The 22,652-nt window shown below is 54.3% G+C and overlaps 1 protein-coding gene across 3 annotated transcripts in view; it reads left to right on the top strand.

The window, feature by feature from the left end:
- CLIP2 (CAP-Gly domain containing linker protein 2) overlaps positions 1-22,652 on the top strand; it is a 75,091-nt gene that overhangs the window by 28,632 nt on the left and 23,807 nt on the right. For all 3 annotated transcript variants that reach the window (XM_079945342.1, XM_079945344.1, XM_079945343.1), the window contains exons 3-8: positions 2,442-2,992; positions 15,442-15,566; positions 17,055-17,268; positions 17,908-18,105; positions 19,026-19,129; positions 21,131-21,191. In XM_079945342.1, coding sequence (XP_079801468.1) covers positions 2,442-2,992; positions 15,442-15,566; positions 17,055-17,268; positions 17,908-18,105; positions 19,026-19,129; positions 21,131-21,191 — 1,253 coding nt within the window. The remainder of the gene's footprint in view (positions 1-2,441; positions 2,993-15,441; positions 15,567-17,054; positions 17,269-17,907; positions 18,106-19,025; positions 19,130-21,130; positions 21,192-22,652) is intronic.

Below are 22,652 nucleotides of genomic sequence, written 5' to 3'. Positions count from 1 at the left end.
GAGCAGGTTTTTTTTTTTTTAAGGAACGGGCCCACCTGACCTAGCGGGGTTCCCAGGCCCCGTACTGCTGTGATCCCAGCAGAAGCTCCTTGTAACAGGATTGTCCTAGATGAGAACCAGGGACCCGGAGCTCAGCCCAGGCACAGGGAACAGCAGGACGAGGTCGGCTGCTCTGGTGGGAGGTGTGTGTGGTGGGGGCAGAGCCATGGGTCCAAGGTCACCAGAACTTGCTGGAAGCCCTTCTTCTGCCCCCTGATCCTTTTGTGGTTTTAAATTTTTTCTAATCCCTTAGTTTGAGGATCAGTCATTTTCATCCCAGTAAGAACGGTCAGCACTTGTTCACTTGTGTGGCCCAGGCACCGTCCCTAGGGCTTTGTGTCCATCACTGTACAGAAGCCCCGTGGCGGAGGGCAGGTGAGGAGACCGAGGCGGGGCTCCAGGGTCTGCTCCCTCAGCCACTGTGGCCTCCACCTTGTGGGATCTCAGGGGTGGAAGAGAAGAGCCTTGGGGACACCCCCACCCCCCACCCCCAGGGTCCCACAGAAGGAGAAGGAGACATCCCTCTGCAGGAAGGAGTACAAGATGAGATTGTTCCCTGCTCGAAGGGAACTGTAGGGTTTGGTCAGAGTCTAGGAAACGGGTCCATGCAGAGGAGTCCAAGATTGGGGTGGTTGTAGTTTAGGGCTTGGCATGGAGGGTGCCTGGTGCACATTTCCTGGACGAATGAAAGCGCCCTGCACCAAGAGCCAGGGGCTGTTGGCCGGACCTTGGCGCTGCTGCCTCCTGCCTGGGGGGCCTAGATAAAGCACCTGATATCTCCAGGCCTCAGTTTCCTCATCTGTAAAATGGGATCATGGAATCACTTCACAGGCTTAACTGAGGGTCCAATGAGCTACTGTATGTATGTCTGCCTCTTAGCACAGAGCGTCAATTCGTGGGTGTGATCACTCTGGTTGTTAATCAAGTTCAGTAGCAAAGCTCACTGATGTCCCAGGAGCCCAGCTCACAGCTGAGAGGGAGCCCCTTGCCCCTCAGTTAGGACGCCCATCCTGGCTCCCCAGGCCCTGGCTGATCACATGCTTTCCCACCACTACCAGTGCCCCCGAGGGAGAACCTGCCTGCTGGAGCTCATATGTCAGCCCTGCCCTGGAGTTGTGTGGCTTCCTCATCTCCCAGAAGCTCTGTCCTTCCAGCCTTGAGACAGCATGCAGCCAGGCCTGCAGCCCCAGGCACCTTGGCCTTGGGTACAAGGAGGATGCTGGTGGAGCCGCTGCCCCTGTGGCCCCTCTACTGGCTACCCATGGAAAGGACCAGAAACACAGGCAACTCTGATGGGGGCATGGCAGTGTCTGCTTGCCTCCTGTCCCCATCTGTATTTGACAAGTCCGTCAGCCTCTGGAGTAGAGGAGGAAAAGGATGAGTCCTTCCCTGCCTGATACTTGGTCTGGCAGGAAGGCGGGGCAGCCTCCAGACCTTGAGGTGTAAATGGGCAGGCTTGCCGGCATCCGCTTGCACAGCAGGCCCTGCGTGGGGCCCAGGAGCCAGACACGCACAAAGCATGGTGGGTTTGAGCTCTGCTTTGTCCTTTTGTGAGCAGGTTGCCCCCCTTCCCTTCTTCTGAGTCTAGAGCACATCAGAGCCCAGGCCTGGGAGGCAGGCCCCCTCCAAGGGTTTGAGTCCCCATTTCTGCTGTGTGGCCTTGGGCGAGGCCCTGGCCTCTCTGAGTCTCAGGGTCATTCTTTCTGTAAAGAGGGGCTGGATTAGGGTACCCAGTTCAGGCCAGAGAGCCTGGAGTTCAGTCCAGCAATGAGGTTAAGTGCTTGCTTCCGCCTCCCACCCTCCTCACACCCCCTTCTCCTGGTCTGTGTGCCCTGAGGCTTGGCCTGCAGCTTGGGGACCGGGGAGGAGAGGGAGACTCAGGAGTGGAATAAGAGGGTTTTCTGGCTCCTTCCTTGTCCCAAGATGTCTGTGGCCAGCTGCCAAGGAACAGTGAGGAGCCCTTCGTGGGGCCCAGAACTGGCTGGAGAAGAAGGCGGGGGGCACAGAGATCCCCCCACAAGACCTGAGTCCCACATGGGGCCATGGGCGGCCTCAAAGTAACAGCTGAGGGCCTGAGCCCACCGGGATGTGGAAGTAGCAGCTTGTAACCCTCGGTCATGGGTTCATTCTGCCCTCAATTTCGAGTGACCCTGAGCAGTGGAAAGCCTTCAGAGGAGGCACTGTCCTGAGCTTTTCATCCCTAGAACTTTCCAGAGGGGTTGGCAGAGTAGGGAGCCGCCCGGGGATGCCTACGGCCCAGGAAGAATGAGACCCGCCCCAGGCCCCACTCCCAGCCCCACCTGCCTCAGTTTCCCCCGGCCAGCTGGACTACGCGCTCCTGGGACGGCCGAGGGTCCAGCCCCCACCCGAGCCCTAACCGCTGCCTCTCTCCTCCTCCACAGGCTCCCCCCTGCATAAGCAGGCCTCGGGCCCCCCAGCCGCAGCCCCCGCCGCCCCCGAGAAGCCCGGCGCCAAGGCGGCCGAAGTGGGCGACGAGTTCGTGGGGGACTTCGTGGTGGGCGAGCGCGTGTGGGTGAATGGAGTGAAGCCGGGCGTGGTGCAGTACCTGGGCGAGACGCAGTTCGCGCCGGGCCAGTGGGCGGGCGTGGTGCTGGACGAGCCGGTGGGCAAGAACGACGGCGCCGTGGGCGGCGTGCGCTACTTCGAGTGCCCGGCCCTGCAGGGCATCTTCACGCGGCCCTCCAAGCTGACCCGGCAGCCGGCGGCCGAGGGCTCGGGCAGCGACGCGCACTCGGTCGAGTCGCTGACCACCCAGAACCTGTCGCTGCACTCGGGCACGGCCACGCCGCCGCTGACCAGCCGCGTCATCCCCCTGCGGGAGAGCGTCCTCAACAGCTCCGTCAAGACCGGCAACGAGTCGGGCTCCAACCTCTCCGACAGCGGCTCTGTGAAGCGGGGTGACAAGGACCTGCGCCTGGGAGACCGTGTGCTGGTGAGTCCCCCCAACCCAAGCACTCCACCCCACGTAAGTGAGCTGGATCCCTGGGACTGGGCAGGGTGGGGGACCCACGGGGCTCGGGTGGGGTCCAGGCTGGGGTACCCGCTCCTGGTCAGAACCACAGAGTGACCAGGGAGACAGGTAAAGTGGGTACCCTGGAGACTGTCACTGTGTGACCCTGGACAAGTGTCTTAACCTTCCTGGGCCTCGGTCTTCCCATCTGTAAAATGAGAACTTTAATAGTACCTGCCTTGTGGCTTGAAATGTGTGAATACATGTTAATGCCTTTAGACAGTGCCTGAAACTTAGTGCCCTCAAAATGTTAGCTGTCATTGATATTATCCACTGATCCAGCCCACCAGCGTGGATGTGCCAGGATTATACTGGAAAAGGCTGGGGACCAGAGTGCTCAAGACCCTTGGCCCTCCACTTCCTAGAGTAATGAAAATAAAAACAAAAATAAACAAATGGGACCTAATTAAATGTAAAAGCTTTTGCACAGCAAAGGAAACCATAAACAAAACGAAAAGACAACCCACAGAATGGGAGAAAATATTTACAAACGAAGCAACCGACAAGGGATTAATCTCCAAAATATACAAACAGCTCATGGAGTCAATATCAAAAAACAAACAACCTATTCAAAAAAAGGGCAGAAGATCTAAATAGATGTTTCTCCAAAGAAGACATACAGATGGCCAAAAAGCACATGAAAAGATGCTCAACATCACTGAGAGATGTTGAGATGTTATTAGAGAAATGCGAATCAAAACTACAATGGGGTATCATCTCACACGGCTCAGAATGGCCGTCATCAAAAAGTCTACAAACAGTAAATGCTGGAGAGGGTGTGGAGAAAAGGGAACCCTCCTACACTGTTGGTGGGAATGTAAATTGGTGCAGCCATTATGGAGAACAGTATGGAAGTTCCTTAAAAAACTAAATATAGAACTACCATATGATCCAGCAATCCCACTCCTGGGCATATATCCAGAGAAAAACATAATTTGAAAAGATACATGCACCCCAGGGTTCACTGCAGCACTATTTACAGTAGCCAAGACATGGAAGCAACCTAAATGTCCATTGACAGAGGAGCAGATAAAAAAGATGTGGTACATATATACAATGGAATATTAGCCATAAAAATGAACGAAATAATGCCATTTGCAACAACGTGGATGGCCCTAGAGATTGTCATACCGAGTGAAGTAAGTCAGACAGAGAAAGACAAATATCATATGATATTGCTTATATGTGAGATCTTTAAAAAATAGTACAAATGAACTTATTTACAAAACAGAAATACAGTCACAGACATAGAAAACAAACTTACAGTTACCAGGGAGGAAAGGGGGGGATAAGTTGGAAGATTGACATATACACACTACTAGATATAAAATAAATAAGTAATAAGGACCTGCTGTATAGCACAGGGAACTCTACTTAATACTCTGTAATGACGAATATGGGAAAAGGATCCAAAAAAGACTGGATATATGTATATGTATAACTGATTCACTTTGCTGTACACCTGAGACTAACACAGCACTGTAAATCAGCTATACTCCAATTAAAAAAAAAAAAAAGACCCCTGGCCCAAGGTCGGGTGGTTCAGACATCTAATCAGCTAGAACCCAGAGTGGTCAGGCAAGCCGGCTTACAGTCTCACTGAGCTGTCCTTGGGGGTGCCTGGGATCTGAGGGCACCTGCTGGCCATGGCCACTGCAGGGAAATCAGGCCCAGGTTCGTGCCTTTGCTGCTACTTCCCAGCCGTGTGATGCTGGGTGATTCACTTAACTGGGCCTCATTCCCATTCATTCATCATCTGTCCATTCAGCAAAACGGGCATAGATAACTCCCGTGTGATACTTTCGTTGGGATCATTGAGAAGCTGCTGGCCGTGGAAGTGCATCGTAGTTACCAAGGACTCTGGCTGTGCAAGACCTGGGTAGTGTCATGTGAGTGCCCTGTGGGGTGGGAAGTGGAGCCCCTTAGGGTTATTGACCATCCCTGAATGCTCCTCAGGTTGGGAGAGGAGAGAGGTTTAACCCCAGTGTGATCCTGCCTGGAAATCCTCTTGCACCTGCTCCCCCCTCAGGGAGTGAGAACTGGACCTACTGAGCAGGGGGCACTCAAGCTGTCACGAGGCAGGCCCTGCTCTGGAAATCTCCGCCAGACTGCAGCCCTTCAGCAGGGTTGGCAGTAGCAGCAGACGGGCCCCAGTGACTTCCCAGCCTGAGACTGGGTTGCATCCTTTGGTTTGAAACACTGCTTTCTCCAGGGCGAATCCATGCCCAGCACTTTCTGCACCTTGTCTCTTTTGGTTCTCCCCGCTGCCTTACGCAGTGGGTGTTATCTGCCCATTTTACAGATGAGGAAACTGGGCTCAGCCCTGGAAAACAACCTGCCCAGGGCCACTCAGCCAGGAGGTGCTGGGCCATTCATTCCTTTATTCACTCATCAACTGTGACTGCCCTGGAAACAGGACATGCTTGGTTTCTGGTGGGTTGGGGAGAGGAATTTGAAGGAGGGATTTACTTTCACCTCAAGGATGGGCCCCACATGCCCCACCCTAGTCCACAGTTTCCCTTGGGTTAGTCCTCCAGCCTGGACCGCTGTGCACAGCCAGGATCCAGCTGGCTCGGCCGACCCTGGGACTTGCTACTTCTCCCTATAAACACCTGACACAGCATCTTCCTATCCCTACCCCTCCCTTTAACAAATTATATCCTGGACATGAATGAAGGTAGAGGCCTGAGCTTATACAATTTGAGGATGGGGGCTTTTTAGGAAACAACAATACAAAAAATATTGCTTTCGCAAATTTTACAAATCACGTGATCCCATGAATGTATTGTCAGGGCCCTCCCCACTCAGAGCCTCCAGAGAGGCTAGTGTATGTGAGGGGCTCTGATTACCTAAGCTACGTTAGCTTCACCAGCCACAAACCTGCTTCTGACCCGGGTCAAAGGCATGAACAATATTTGTTATTTTTGAACATAAATAACAGAATTTATGTCCATTAAGTTACGCTGCTCTTCAGTGATACCTCTGGGTCCTGGTTTCATTTGGGCCTCAACACTACCCCAGGAGGTCCGAGTACTCGCCAAATAGTCGTGGGCAAGTTGTTTATCCTCTCTCTGCCTCAGTTTCTTCACCTGTAAGATGGGGATGAAAGTTCACCTGCTGGGAATTCCCTGGCAGTCAAGTGGTTAGGACTCTGTGCTCACTGCCGGGGCCCAGGTTTGATCCCTGGTTGGGGAACTAAGATCCTATAAGCTGCACAGCATGGCCAAAAAAAAAAAAAAAAAAAAGTTCACCTGCTGCATATGTAGTGTTTAGAAGGTGGTCTGGCTCCAAGTTAGCTCTGTGAAGTGTTAGCAGGTATCAGCATTAAAGTCCATGAAGGGTGGGCATTCTCCCTGGGCCATGGGGTCCTGGGCACAGGGAGGGACTGAGCTCGGGGAGCCTCTCTGAGGTCACACAGCGGCTCACGTCGGCCTGCATGTCCTTGGCTTTCACTGGCCGAGTGCTCGCTGGGAACGGAGCCTTGTGCCAAGAACTTTACACACAGAATCCATTTCCTCTTCAACCCTGAGGGGCCCTGGCCCCCGGAGGAACCCCTGGAAGGGTGACACAGGGGGAACATGCCTGACCTTCCTGGAATAGTGTCACTTAAATACTGGGCATCTTGTCACATGCCTGCCAGAGCGAAACTGGCAGAAGTTTCAGGTGTGGTTTGGAGTTTCCACACTGAGCTGCATGGACTCACCTCTTACTATCCCAGCTGCCCACGACGCACATGCGCATTGTTCCGTTTTACAGGCTGAGGGTGAGAATCAGGCCTGAGTTTCCCACAGCACCCAGAGTGGAAGTGGCAGAGGTGGGCTGTCCTGCCTTTGTCCTTCCCGCCCTCGGCCCCTCCCCCGCCCCAGGACACACACAGGCACACACACGTGCACACACGCACGCACACACACACAGATAACCTTTCTGGCTAATCCCTGAAATTCCTCCAGCATTGAATCATTCTATTCCGCCCCAACTTCCTCTTCTGAAATCCTCCCTCCCCGAGTGCTCCCGTAGCTCGGACTGGGTGAGTTTGGGGAAGTACTCAAGGATCCTGGGTGTCTGGAGTTGGGGCGCATGGCAGAGGTGGGAGCAGAGAGTTGCAGTGACTTGTCCAAGGACACGCAGACTTTTAGAACATGCTTGGCACAGCTGAGACGGGACCCAGGCCCACTGGCCCAGGCTGGTGGGACCCTGGCATCCCAGGCCACCTCTCTATTTCCTTCTACCTGGGAACACCCACCACTTCCTTTGGTCCTGGGCACCTTCCAGGCCCGGGGAGCCTATGGGGGGGCACTCAGCTGCCTAGCTGGCTGGAGACATAGCTGCTGTGTGTGTTCCCCAAGGTGTGGTCCCGAGGGTCCATCCCAGGAAGTGGGTCTGTCCGCGTGGTTTTAGGGATGGTGCTCCAGAGGCAGCAGGGCTGCTGCGGCAGACTCTAGAGCCAGCCATTGGTTTGGGATTTAGGTCGTGGAAGAGAAGAGACGTTCCAGGGGAATTAACGGAGAAGCAGGAACCGAGACTATGTAGAAAGGCAGCTTGAGAACTGGTGGCACAGAAGAGGGGTAGGAAGACAGCCCCACCTGGGGGCTGATCCAGACTCAGACAGGCCTGCTGGGGCAGAGACCACCGGGCCTTAATCACTCATCGTACAGGGAAGGACCGTGAAGGCCAGAGAGGGTGAGCGGTTGCCTGGGGTCACACAGCACATCATGGGCTGGCCTGGAACAGGAGCTCTGGGCTTCTATCTATCAGTCCTGGAATGTCCTCTGTATCCCCCCCACCCCGAGTGGATCCAGCAGTCCAGGTGGAGGGCTGGAAGTATCTTGGTAGCTACGGTTGCCAGCATGGGGTATGATCAGCAAGGACCAGAGGAGGCTGTCTCAGGAAGGAAGAGGCCTGGCTGGTTGCTTGTGGCTCCAAGAGGTGCCCCAGGGCCAAAGCCGCAAGGAATGGATGTCAGTGGGGTAATGGGAGAGCTCTGACCCCCAAAGATGTCAGATGGCTCATAGGTTGCTGTGGAGGGTCGGCTTCTCCAAAAGTAGGCGCCAAGGTGGGGTTTGGGGTGTTTCTTAGGGCTTTTAACTTCTGTGAAAGATTGGGCAGAGGGAGAAGTCAGACCGCTCTGCAGGCCAGACAGAGTCTCGGCCAACCTGGGGCAGCTCTGGAGCGAGATTGCCCATCACAGAGTCCCATGCTGAGCCAACGTGTCCGGGCCTTTCTGCCCCGGCCTTGCTCAGTCACCGCATGTGAGTGCCCCATCTCAGGCTAGGGGCTCCGCACAGCAGGGCAGCAAGGGCTTCCTTGAAGCGGGATCTGAGTGGAGCATCTCCAAGTACTTGAAGTCTCTGCCCCTTTATGTCCCTTCATGTACTGGCCACAGAAGCATGCTGAGGAGGGTGGGCCAAGAAACCTTTCCAGGGAATTGCCTCTACTGCTGACACCCTCTCCCGGCGTATCCCAAAGCTCCCTGCCGGTGCCAGCCTGGCCTTGCAGATAACCCAGAGTGTACCAGCCCGCGAGGCGGTCTGAGCAGCCCGGCCCCTCTGCACTGGGTGGGTAGGTTCTCTGCAGGGCTGTGTCCTGCCTGCTGCCCCCTCGGCAGCTGGCCTGGGCAGTGTGGGACCAGCCTCCTGAGAGATGAGGAATGAGGTTTTCTCTCTGCAGGTGTCTCCCTCTCTCCTCAGGCCCTGGTCAAGTTCCCACCACTCTGCTGAGAACTGATACCCAGCAGGGCCATCTGTAGTGTAGAGGCTGCAAGGTGGCCTCTGGGGTGTACAGGCCTGGGCGTGAGCTCAGCTCTGCCCTTCACAGCAGTGTCCCAGGGCAGGGTGCTGAGCCTCAGTTTCCTCATCTTTAAAATGGGCCTGATATTCCCATTTTGTAGGATTTGTATAAATTGAATAAGGAAGGGACTTCCCTGGCGGTCCAGTGGTCAAGACTCTGAGCTTCCACTGCAGGGGGTGTGGGTACCATCCCTGACTGGGGGACTAAGACCCCGCATGCCATGGCGTGGCATAAATAAATAAACAAACAAACAAATAATTAGAATAAGGAAGACTCCCGGCATGTAGTGAGCCCTCGGGAAAGGCTGGTTTTCTTTCCTTGTTCTGGGTGTTGTTTCTTCACCCCGGAGTCTTCACAGCTGAGGGGCAAGTGCTGTGATGCCCAGTGTGAGGCCTGGCTGTAGACGGGAGAGGTTTGTGAGGACCGGCCAGGGGGCATCCTGGGGGCTGCTGTCCTGGGTACTCAGGCAGAGGGAGCTGGTGTCTGTTGGGAGCGGGGAGGGGTGAGCAGGAGGGGACTCGGTGGCCCACCGAGCACACAGGGCTGCTGGGCCTCCGTGTTCAGGCTCTGCTAATGGGGGGCAGAGCCAGGTAAGGCAGGGGGCCCAGGAGGTACTAGAGCTGCCTCCTGCTTCCTCTGTGTGTCATGGGGCTTCTGGCTGGGTTCCATCAGGGTTCCATCCCCTGTCTCGTGTGTCAAGCCCTTAGTCAACATCTCCACTTAACCTGCATTAGTTTCCTATGGCTGCTGTAACGAGTACCATAAACTGGATGACTTAAAACAGAAATGTACGCTCTCCAAGTTCTGGAAGTTAGACATTTGAAATCCCAGGTGTTGGCAGGGCCATGCTGTCTCTGAAGGATCAAGGGAAGCATGTGCTCCATGCCCTTCTCTTGGGTCCTGGTGTTGCCTGCACTCCTCGGCATTCCTTGGCTTGTAGGTGCACTCCTTGAGTCTCTGCCTCAGTCTTTACGTGGCCTTCTTCCCTCCGTGTCTCTTCTCTTACAAGGACACCAGTCATACTGGATTAGGGCCCGCCCTCATGACCTCATCCTAATGTGATCACATCTAAAAGACCCTATTTTTATTTATGTAATTTGTTTGTTTGTTTATTGGCTGTGCCGCACAGCTTGCAGGATCTCAGTTCCCCGACCAGGGATTGAACCCGGGCCACGGCAGTCAAAGCCCGGGATCCTAAGCGCTAGGCCGCCAGGGAACTCCCATAAGAGACCCCGTTTTTTAATCAGGTTACTCTCATAGTCGTGGGAGTCAGGGCTTCAGCATGTCTTTTTGGGGAACACAGTTCAAACTATAACACACCCAACCCCCATCCCCGACCTGCTCCCCCGCCCCACCGTCCTCCCCCCATCCTCCCCATCTCAGTAAATGGCACACGTGTGTCTCCAGCAGACCAATCCAGGAACTTGGCAGTTGGCCTTACGTCCTGTTTTTCTCTCCTCCTGACCACGTGATTCACAATCAGGCCTCTGGTGCCGCCTCCAAAAATACACCCCAGTTGGTCCCCAGCCCCCCGCCTCTGTGGGCGGGTCCTCTCTCTCCAGCAGTGGAACCGCCGCCCCCTCCTGGGTCTCCCTGCCCCCAGCCCCCCGCCTCTGTGGGCAGGTCCTCTCTCTCCAGCAGTGGAACCGCCGCCCCCTCCTGGGTCTCCCTGCCCCCAGCCCCCCGCCTCTGTGGGCAGGTCCTCTCTCTCCAGCAGTGGAACCGCCGCCCCCTCCTGGGTCTCCCTGCCCCCAGCCCCCCGCCTCTGTGGGCAGGTCCTCTTTCTCCAGCAGTGGAACCGCCGCCCCCTCCTTGGTCTCCCTGCCCCCACTCAGGGCCCAACACTCCAGGAGGCCCCGTCTCACGTGGGATAAAACCCATCCATCTTCCCATGGCCCCCAGACCCTTGTGGTCTGCCCGCCCACCCTCGTATGATCTGACTTCGCCCTCCGTCCTGGCTGCACTCGGCCGCCCTGGCCTCCTTCTCTTTGCTCCTGTACCAGGCCAGTGCCTCTGCTGTGCCCTGCTGACCTCCTCCACCTGGGACTCTGACCCCAGGGCTCCCCACAGCTCACTGTCCCGCTTCCGTTAGGCCTCTGTGCCAGTGTCACCTCTTGGAGACGGGGCCCTCCGGTACTCTTCCACGTAGCCCTTGTCATCCGCCTGGAATGACAGCATTTGCTCACTTATTGCTGGGCTGTCTGCTTCCCGCCCTGACGAGGAAGGTTGTGGTGTTTTGCTCACATGGTTGCTCCCCCAGTGCCTGCAACAGAGCCTGGTGCCAGGAAGGCGCTCAAACCTTCCTGCTCAGTGAATGACTCACGGCCCTGCCGGGTGGTCCTGAGAGCGAGTGAGGTACCTCGTGTATGACGTCGATGCCGCAAAAGCTAATTGAGCCCCAGATGCCCCTCACTAGCTGTTCAGGTCAGCGACCGTGGACATGGTCAGGGAGGGTCACCGAGAGGGGCTGCTCACCTCTGTCCCCTCATCTCCCTGAAGGTGGCCCAGTGGCACCACTCACCTGCCTGTCTCTCCCAAGCAGCCTCTTTCCTACCAGGACCCCCTCCTTCCCCGCTTGCTCTGCTCTTCCGCCCCACCGGCCCAGCAGGTGCTGCCCCAGGCCTTGGAAATGAGCCCCTCACTGGACCCTCATGGCTGCCCTGTGAGACGGGGGGACTTGCCCCAGCCTCCTGATGGCAGAGCTGTCTGTCCTTGTGGGCGAGATGCATGGGTTTATTTTAAACGAGTCACCTGTTTTAACTTCCTCAGAGGAAAATCCCGGAGAAACAGATAAATTCAATCTGCCCACCTCCCTTGTTTTATGAGACCCGGGATGTAGTCGCTGTTTGGCCCAGGCCAGTGGGGATTCCAGCCTCACAGATAACCCTCAGGGGCTGGAAAAGGAGCGGGTGGGGCTCATCCCTCCGGAGACTGGGGCCCAGCCTGTCCCCCAGTGGGGGTGTGGGGAGGGACAGTCCCTGAGTGGAGCTACAGGGACTCTGGTGCATTGCTGGGGAGGACCAGGATGCAAAATGCACAGGCACTTAGGAAGACAGCTTGGCCACTTCTTACAAAACTAAACATACTCTCACCACGCGATTCAGCAGTCCTGCTCCTTGGTACTTACGCAAATGAGCTGACATATCTGCATGAAAACCTGCACACAAATATTTCTAGCAACTGTATTCCTAATTACTAAAACTTGGAAGCAACCGAGATGTTCTTCAGTAGGTGAATGGATAGATAAACTAAGGTGCGTCCAGACAGTGGCGTGTTATTCAAGGCTAAAAGGAACTGAGCTGTCAAGCCATGAAAAGACACTCAGGAACCTTAAATGCGTCGTATTAAGTGACTGAAGCCAGTGGGAATATGCCACGTACTATATGATTCCAACTGTATGACGTTCTGGAAAAGACAAAACTTTGGGGACAGTAAAAGATCGTTGGTGACCAGGGGGTAGGGGAGGGAGGGATAAATAGGTGGAACACAGAGCATTTTTAGGGCAGTGAAACTATTCTGTGTGATACTATAATGGTGGGTACGAGTCATTATATATCTCAAAGTCCATAGAATGTACAACACCGAGAGTGAACCCTAATGTAAACTGTGGACTTTAGTTAATAACAATTTGTTGGCTCACCATTATAATAAAGGCACCCCACTGATGCAGGGTGTTAATAAGAGGGGAAACTGTAGGGGCGAGAGGTGAGGGGATATGTGGAAATTCTCTGTATTTTCTGCTCAAATTTTCCAGAAACCTAAAATATCTCTATAAAACAAAGTCTCTTAGGGACTTCCTTGGTGGTCCAGTGGTTAAGAATCCGCCTTTCAATGCAGGGGGTGCGGGTTCAATCCCTGGTTGGGGAACTAAGATCCTACATGCTGCAGGGCAACTAAGCTTACACACCACAACTACTGAGCCCTCGCGCTGCAACTAGAGGGAAGTCCACACGCTGCAATGAAGATCCCACGTGCCACAACTAAGACCTGATGCAGCCAAATAAATAAATTTTAAAAAGCAACATCTTTAAAAAAGTCTATTAATTTTGTACAGTAAAGACAGGTTAAATATAATAAAAAAAGAAAGAAGGGAAAGGTCTCATACCTTGGAGGGCAGGGCCTGGCACGCATGCAGTGGGATCTGGTGAGGAGGAAACTTGTCCATTTCTTCTAGGTTGTCGAATTTGTTGGCATGTAATTGTTCGTAGTATTCTCTTATGGCTTTGGGGATTTGTTTTGTTTTGTTTTTTTCCCGTGTGTCGCGGCATGCAGGACTTATTGCCCCAACCTGAGATTGAACCGGGGCTACCGCAGTGAAAGCGCCAAATCCTAAGGCCACCAGGGAGCTCCTGAATTGCAAGGTTTAGAATTCATGTCTTCAATGTGCCTGGCACGTAGCCAGTCCTTAAGAAATGGTGGAAATAGAGTGAGTTTTAATTAGGGAGCTGGTTCCTTTCGGGCACACCTGAGGCATACTTAAGGGTGTCAGAGAAGGTAGCATTTAGAAAGTCCTATTTTGGTTCAGATAAACACAGTAGATAAACACACACATTTATTTTCACCCTTTCCTGAATTTGCACTAGAATGACAGTGAAGGGATTAAAAAAAAAAAAAAGTATTAAACCCTCAAGGACAAAGAGAACAGGAGAGGAGACAGCAGAAATACCACTGGAAACCCAGTGCAGCCCAGCACACAGGTAGCCGCGGGGAAAGCAGAGAAGCAATCAGTGTTTCCCTCAGAAGCCCCCTGAGGATGGGAAGTCAGCCGTATGGTGGCCTCTGGAAATGGAGCTGACGTTGTTTGAAAAATCTTCAGACTCAACCTCTGTGCGGTGACTGCCCCTCCAGCAGACGTCTGGGATGAGTGGTTGTCTCGTGAGAGGTTCAGAGAAGGAGTCTTTGGATGGGGGAACCCCTGGCATGTTGGACTGAAAAGGGAGGATTAAATGAACATGTCTATCCTAAAAGCTGAGCCCCTTTTTCCCACTGGCTTCTCCCTCGTTCAGCTCCTAGATCACTGGCGACCAAGCCTCCACCCTCTAGAGGGCGCAGAAGCTGCTTCTCTGGGGAAGGTGGCCGGTCCTGTGAGAAATAAGAGAAGGTGATACCAGTGTCAAATCTGAACAGAAGGCCACGGAATATAAATACGGATATTCAACAAAAAAGCTCTGGATAATGAAAAATCTGATTGCAGATACAAGAAACATCACAGAAGTACTAGAAGATAAATTTAAGATAGAAGTACTAGAAGATAGAAGTACTAGAAGATACATTTAAGGAAATTAAGTTTAATAAATTTATTTAATGGAGTCTGATCAAAATGAAGCCATCACTGCGTGGCAGGGGTAGAAACCCAGTAGGGGTGTGTGCAGCCTGGTGATGGGGAGGCAACGCCTGCCCTTCCCTGATGAGACGTAGATGGATGTCACCCCCAAATTGAAAAATTGACAAGTAGCAATATTAGCGTGTCATTTAGAAATATGGAGGTCAACACCAAAAACTTCATCTTAAAGAGTGAAAGTGCTTCTGGGGAGAGGTGGAGAAACTTACAAGGTTTTTTAAGGCTTTGGAAGTGTATATATATATATATATATATACACATACACGTATATGTGTGTATATATATATATATATGTAAAACTTTATGTATATATATAACTTGAATTGAAAGTTTTTTAAATCATTGTTACAGTAGTATTCCTGATTATTGGCCTGTCCTGAGTTATTTTAATTGTGGTAAAATACACGTAACGTAACATTTACCTTCTTAACCATTTTTGAGCGTACAATTCGGTAGTATTAAGTATATTCACATTGTTGTGCAACAGGTCTTTTTCATCTTGCGAAACTGAAACTGTATTCCCATTAAACAACTCCCCACTTCCCTTCCTGCCCAGCTCCTGGCAACCTCCATTCAAACCATTTGTTTCTTCCTTTTGACCGCACAGCTCGGTTTGTGGGATCTCAGTTCCCTGATCAGGGATTGAATCCGGGCCCTCGGCTGTGAAAGCGTGGAGTCCCAACCACTGGACTGCCAGGGAATTCCCTAAACCTTTTTTTTTTTTAAACATCTTTATTGGAGTATAATTGCTTTACAATGGTGTGTTAGTTTCTGCTTTATAACAAAGTGAATCATCTATACATATACATATATCCCCCATCTCCTCCCTCTTGCGTCTCCCTCCCACCCCCTAAACCATTTTTAAGGATAACGTTTATTGAGACTCTAGTATGCTCCAGACACTGCACATTCAGTACTTAATCTTCACAAAAGCCATTTTGACAGATGAAGATGCTGGAGCTCAGAGAGGTTAGGTAACTTGCCCAAGCTCATACAGCTTGTAAATGGCAGGGTTTGAACGCAGGTCTGTCTTCCTGACTCCAGAGCTCTTGCTCGGGACAGCCCTGGGAAGCACTGTTTATACCTGTACCCCTCCCAGCTGTCCTTGGGCCTCCTCCTCATCTCCCCTTGCCCTTGCACACTGGAAGGGAGGCGTGGGATGAGCCCGGGCACCTGGGTGCCTGTGCCCTCTCTGCAGTTCCCACTGCATCCTCTGGACCTGAGTCTCTCTGTGTGCCTATAGGTTGGTGGGACGAAGACTGGTGTGGTACGGTACGTCGGGGAGACAGACTTTGCCAAGGGCGAGTGGTGTGGCGTGGAGCTGGACGAGCCCCTTGGGAAGAATGATGGGGCAGTGGCGGGCACCAGGTATGGTGGGGAGGGAGGAAGGGAGTCCTCTTCTCCTAGGGTGGGTGCAGGGGTCGGGGTTGGGGCATCTGAGAATGCCAGTGTTAAGCATCTGGGTGGCTGTGCCAGATACCATGTACAGATGCTACCACCTCCCTTCTGTCATAGCAGCTCATGGAAGCAGGTGGTGGGACTATTACCCCCATTTTACATATCAGAGAACCAAGGCCAGAGAGGTCATTGCCCAAGGTCACACAGAGAGTCACGAGCAAGCGCTAGGAGAGTCATCTGTCCCTGGGTTCCCCTCCCCCTGCCACCCATGACTAAGTGAGGTGGGAGCACCAGAAAAGGAGAGGCAGGGGTCCTGCCTTCTGAGAGTTGCCCTGGGTGACACAGGAAATAATCAGGCAGTGCTTGGTGCTCTACAGCCAAGGTTAGGGTCACAGCTGGGTCCCAGGTTTCTCAGCATCTCTGATGAAAGGGAATTGACTGCCAGGAATGCTGGGTTGAGAAGGTCTGAGGCCATGCCTGGGCCCTTTGGGGGGGGCGTTGATGCTGTGGCTGAGCAGTGTCGGGGGTGTGGGGTAAGGCACGGTGGCCTGCGAGCCTGTGTTGGCTGTCCCTGGGCTAGGTTCTGTCGTCCAGGTGAGGCTGCAACAGCTCTGAGAAGGAAGGTGTGCTAGGCTGGGGGTCAGGCTGCACAAAGACCTGAATGTGGGAAGAGGCAGGTGGGGTGGCAGTTTCAAGGTGAGCAGGAAACTGGACAGAACTAGATCCCTGGTCCCACGTGGAATCCATGGCTAGAGAGGTTTTGAGAGAAGATGATCCAGACTTCCATGACAACACTTGCCTTCCTGTTTTCAAGACGGATGTTTCTCTCAATTTACTCTTGCTTCCAGAATCCAGGGACAGGTTGGGCAGCATCCCTCACCCCACGCCTAAGGTGCCTCCTTCAGGCTTCTGCTTCTCCATTCGGGGCTCCATGGGCAGAGAGCCTTGGGGCTGGGGGTGGTCCAGAGGCAGCCATGAGAGTGGGGCTGCAGATACGGCTGGGGGCCTCTGACTGATGTTTGGGAGACAAAGCACAGTGGGCTTTGGAGTCCACTGGGTCCAGTCTCAGCTTTGCCATTTAACCAGCTCTCTGACTGTGGGCAGGTTACTTAACCTCTCTGAGCCTAAATCTCATCTGTGAAATATGGATAACAATAGAGGGGTTGGGGGATCGAAATGAGCATTTTTGTAAAGGGACTGGCATAGAGCAGGTGCTCGGTAATTGTTACTCCCCCATCCCCCAGAAATATGCCCAACCGCTGTTCATGGCTATGCAGAACATCAGGCCCTGCTCACCTCTATTCCCTTTCTGGGAGTCCTGTCTATTGGTCTTAGGGTGTGGGTGATGGGTCCCCCAGAAGAAGCCTCTCTCTGCTGGGCTCTGAAGAGGTAGGGGAGGCAGGCCAGGCTCCAGGCTGTGGGGTTGTGACAGCAGCATGGTCTCTCCTACCTCTCCAGGTACTTCCAGTGCCCACCCAAGTTTGGTCTCTTCGCGCCCATCCACAAGGTAATCCGCATCGGCTTCCCATCCACCAGCCCAGCCAAGGCCAAGAAGACCAAGCGCATGGCCATGGGAGTCTCGGCACTGACCCACAGTCCCAGCAGTTCCTCCATCAGCTCTGTCAGCTCTGTGGCCTCCTCCGTGGGGGGCCGGCCCAGCCGCAGTGGCCTGGTGAGGGATACCCTGGTGTGTGTATGGGAGTGGGGCGGGGACAGAGAGACCCAGTTGTCCCCTGACTTGCTCTGGTTCCGGGCATCCGTCAGTTTGGAGTTTTTGAACAAAGATGAAAGTATATATTTTTTAACAGAGAAATTGACCCATTTACATTTATTGTTATTTTTATATTACCGATTTGTCAGTAGCTTAAGCCCTTCCCTGGGAGTTAAAGAGGGTCATACAGAGGCAGGGCAGGTAATACAGGTGCACACAGGTGATACAGGTGCAGGGCAGGTGCTTTAGAAAGGCTGGCACAGCCACCTTGGGTGAGGAGGGAAGGTGAGGTTGCCCTTCCAGCAGAGCTCTGTCTACACGGGAGGTTCCTCCTAGTCCAGGAGAAGGTGGCCCAGGTGAGAGAGCCCACCTTGAGGCAGACCCCCAGGGGCTGTGACTCTCCTGAGAGAGGAAGTTCCCTGGATCGCAAACATCATGATTCCCTCTACATAACTAGGCAGAGTGTCTAGGGCCCTGGGAGGGGAGGAACCGAACCCCAGGAGTTGAGGCACTTGGGCCCCCCACTTGCTGGGTAGTGGTGGGTTGCCTGGACGGTGCTCCGCATCCCTGAGCCCTGCCTGCACCCACGCCTTCCTGCAGCTCACGGAGACCTCTTCGCGCTATGCCCGCAAGATCTCGGGCACGACTGCCTTGCAAGAGGCGCTGAAGGAGAAACAGCAGCACATCGAGCAGTTGCTGGCTGAACGGGACCTGGAGCGGGCCGAGGTGGCCAAGGCCACGAGCCACATCTGTGAGGTGGAGAAGGAGATCGCCCTGCTCAAGGCACAGCACGAGCAGGTGGGTGGCAGGCAGGGCCACGGAGCACCCGGAGGGCACCAGCGGTCTCCTCGGGCCAGTCTTGTCCCTCAGTCACGCTCAGTGAGCAGAACTTGAGGTGTGCAGAGAAAACTGAGACGCATGTTACCAACACCCCTCATCCTCCTGGTGAATTTCCTTCCAGTGGTAGGTCCACATTCCACCTCCAGAACCTCGATACAAAGTTGCGTGTCCTGCTTTTTCCTACTTCTTATAGTGCGAGCACGATTTCTAGGTCATGGAAAATTCTTCCCCGTTTGAAGGACTGCGTGGCCGTCTGTTGCGGACCGTGTCCTTACTGACGTGGCCTGTCCCCTGCTGGTGTTTAGGTTGTTTTCCAATTCCTCACTTTTTCTAAATAATCCTGATGTAAACATTTTTGGGGTACCTCTGTCCACATTTCAGACTGCTTTCGAGCAGGTTGATTCCTGGGTTGGGTTTCAGGGAAGGAAGTCCTTGCCCATAGCCTTGGCTCTGCTGCTGTCATGTGTCTACCCTTCTCTGCTGCTTGTTCCCCACGTGGGAGCTCCGTCCGAGGCCCCTGTCCCCATTTGGAGCCAGGCTCACTCTTCCCTCGGGTTCTGGAATTACTAAGGCCAAGCTCATGTGTGTGCCGTGACAGGGGCCTTGACAAGACAATAGGTCTTAGGCCCTCAAGGGCTGAGGGAGGTGGCAGGGACTGGGGGCAGGTGGACCTGAGGTTCCCGTCCCTGGCACGCAGCCGGCCCTCTTCCCTCACATCTAGGTCCACGGTTCCGGTCAGACTAGGGCTGGCAGGGGAGTAGGGGTGGCTGGGTTCCAGGCCTGGCTCCTTGCACCCCCTCCACACCCACCCCTCCCCCACCTGGCTCCCGGTCCCCAGGAGGAGGCTGACCCTGTCCTGGCCCTCGCTTGGGGCCCAGTATGTTGCAGAGGCAGAGGAGAAGCTGCAGCGGGCCCGGCTGCTGGTGGAGAGCGTGCGGAAAGAGAAGGTGGACCTGTCCAACCAGCTGGAGGAGGAGAGGAGGTAGGTGCCGCTCCTGTCCTGGTCCTGGCGGGACACTTTCCCAGAGCCTTGTTAAGGATGACCAGGAAAAGCAAGGCTCGGGACCAGCAGGCACAAACCCCGCCTCCACCACGTACTGGCTGTGTCACCTGGGCTGGTGACATGAGCTCTGCGGGCCTTAGTCGTCTCATCTGCGAAGTGGGGTGATGATCCCCATCTCTGCAGGCTGTTGGGAGGACTTACGAGATAACTCCAGTAAAGCACCCAGCATGACACTGAGCACATGGGAGACACTACATACGTCACTGTTTTCCTTCCTGACATGGGGTTCACCGTTCCTGCCCAGCTCGGCTCATGCAGCATCATGAGAACGCCCAGGCGGGTGGGGGGACCTCTCACTAGGGAGACGTGCATCCGATGTCCCCACCCCGTGACCCAGTTCAGCGCAGGGAACACCCCTTCTGCATCAGGTCCCTCACGTGGAGCTCACAGCCCGTGTCCCGAAGCTTCATTCCCATTTCATGTGTCAGGAAACCGAGGCTCAGAGAAGCAGCAGGAAAAGGCCCCTGGAAACACCTTGCGCCTGGGGCTCAGCCCCGGGGCTGGGGGCGCTTTACCTGCTCTGTCTCTCTCTGGCTCACAGTTAGCCCAGGAGGCAGGTTTTGCCCCCCAGGTCACAGAAAAGGAAACTGAGGCTCAGAGCAGGGAACGGACTTGCCTGAGGTCACCAGCCTGTTAGTGGTGCCACTGGCTCTTGCTGTCCTACCAGTGGCAAGTGGGAGTTGTGTTCCCTCCGTGTGGGGACTCTGGCCTGACTTGGTCCTGGGTCACCTGGTGGAACTCAGAGCTGACTAGGGCCTGACAAGGGTTTCCCTCAGCCCAGAAGCCTCTCTTTGTCTCCTAGCTGCTGACACACAGATTTCTGCAGCTTCCTCTGCTCCCCTGCACAGTAGCACCTCCCAGACCCAGCCCTCCACCTCCCCCCGACTTGGGTCTGGTTTTGGGCTTTCAGCTGAGGCATGTGCTCCACGAGCTGTTGTTACTGTCTGACTTGGAGACAGGAGGGCTTATTCATATCTGCCTGAGAGGGTCGGTGGGGCCCACGCATCTGGTTCCCATGGCAACTTGCCTGATGCCAACAAACAAAAACAGATCTTTGAGACGTCGTGGGAGTTGTGTTCAGGAAGGCCTGGGTGCAAGTCCCAGCATTGCCCTGCACTTGCTGTGTGACCTTGGGCAGGTCACTGGCCCTTTCTGGGTCTTAGTTTCATCCTCTGCTGGGAGCTGTCACGAGGCCCCAGGAGTAGCAGCTTTGTGAGCTGTAATGTGCCTGTGTCTCTTCCCTGTGCTCTCTCGGGGGTGGGTGGGTGTCTCCTTGAGGGTGGGCCCCACACTTGCAGCAGGGCATTGGGGGCCCTCCACATCAGGGAGCAGCCCAAGCAGTGGGGGCTGGGGCTCTCGGCCCTGATTTTGAGGGGAGGGAATGAGAATGGGGTCAGTAGGGGAAGAAGTCCACCTGGCCTCCTTCCCCACAGACTGTTCCATGCGACAGGTCTGTTCCCTGCTGTGATGAAAACAGCTGTTAGTGCCTCCATTTACTATCCATTCTGTTTTTTATTTAACCACCCTAGCGGGGAAGGATGCTGCATTAAACATTCCTATTTTATATGTGTGTGTGTGTGTGTGTGTGTGTGTGTGTGTGTGTGTGTGTATTTATTTTTTTATTTTTTTTATTTTTTTGCAGAAGGAAGGATTGATTTCTTGCAGCAAGTAAGGAGAACACTGAGGATCTTTCCCAAAGCAGTGTCTATTTTAGAGAAGCCAGTGTTCTCTGTGTAGAGCATGGATCAGTAATTTGGGAGGGCTGGATGTTTCCGGGAACTTGGGGCTCTGGGCAGTGTCTTCTGCATAATCTGAGTGTGGACTTTGGGCCACCTGTGGCCTTGGCTCTCTCTGCTATTGCTGACTTGGCAAAGCCCACCCCTCTGGGTGATGCTCACTCAGCCCCCTCTCCCCCTGCAGGAAGGTGGAGGACCTGCAGTTCCGAGTGGAGGAGGAGTCCATCACCAAGGGAGACCTGGAGGTAATGGTCAAAGGCCCCCCCACCCCAGGCTTGCACCCCAAGCCCCGCCCTCGAAGGGCAAATGGCCATGAGGTCTAGGCAGCAACTCTGGGCCCCCTGGGAGGGGGCGGGGGTATTGCAAGGAAGAAATGGGGAAGGGTCTAAGATCATACCCTGGCGGGGGGGGTTGGGGGGTGGCGGTCATGAGAGACTCAGGTGTCAGAAGTGGGAATGGCTCAGCTCCAGGAGCCCCAGAGGGACCATGCTTCCTGTGTCAGCAGCTGGGTGGAATGGACCCAAGGCATCCACAGAGCTGGGCCTGAGGACATAGTGGCCAGGCTCCCCCATCCCTTCTTTCTTGGGCAGTAGCCCTAAAGGTGTTCCCTGGGCCCTTTGTTCATCTTGAATTCCACGTAAAATTTTGGCTGGAAATAGCTTGTGGTTGAGTCACAGAATTTATAGACGGGAAAACAGGCTCAGAAAGGCAAAGGGACCCTCCCAGTCATGGAGCAAGTCAGCAGCCAGTGGGACCAGGACCCAGGACTCCTGACTCCTGCATCCAGCCTGTAAGAATGGCTAGTTACAGCGCCTCCTCAGTTATAGCACCTGGACGAGGGGTCTGGACCTTTCACTCTCACTCTGCAATCCAACCCACCCTTTCTGAGCTGAGGGATGAAGGATGCTCACATCAATGAGTAAAGCACTTAAGGATCCCTGCCCCCCAAGACAAACACTAGCCCCCCTCACCAAATCATTTGGAGACCACGGGGCTCATTAGGCCTGCTCACAGTTGGGTGGGCAGGAGTGCCTTTCCACTGAGACCCTTCCTGCTCCCTGGGAGGTGACAAAAGACAAGGACTCCCAGAACCGTCAGATGGGGCAGGGGGCAGTCAGTTCAGTCCCTCTCCACACTCTGGTCCTGGCCCTAATTGGCCTTGGGCAGCCTCTTCCTTTTCCTGGGCCTCTGTTGGCTCCTCTGTAAAATGAGGAGGTTGAACTAGGTCAGTGATTCTCAGACTTGAGAATTCATCACCTAGAGGGTGTGTTCAGACACGAAATGCTGGGCCCTGACCTGAGTGGCCGTTCGGTAGGTCTGGGTGGGCCCTGAGAATCTGCATTTCTAACAAGTTGCCAGGTGATGCTGGTCTGGGGACCATGCTTTGGGAATCACTGCACTAGATCATGTCTGAGCTCCAAGGGGAAATTACGGTTTCTGATTTTGTGACAAAGCCGTGTTAAGACCCCTATGACTTCCAACGTCCAGCAGAATTGTGCACATGGCTGTCCTGTCCCTGGATGACCACGGCTTGGGGAGAGACATGTGTGATCTAGGGTCACGGACAGCTGCCCCTGTTGAGGCAGGTTTTGCTGCCTGAGCTTAAAGGATGGATACTGGGGCACAACCTGGTGTAGGGACCCCAGCCTGGTATCAGGGTGTTCCAGTGTAAGTTTCCGTCTTAGCCAAGGGGGCAGGTCATGTGG

The sequence above is a fragment of the Stenella coeruleoalba genome (genome assembly GCF_951394435.1).
Source record: "Stenella coeruleoalba genome assembly, chromosome: 15".
Classification (NCBI taxonomy): Eukaryota; Metazoa; Chordata; class Mammalia; order Artiodactyla; family Delphinidae; genus Stenella; species Stenella coeruleoalba.
This window is presented reverse-complemented; position numbering and strand designations above follow the sequence as displayed.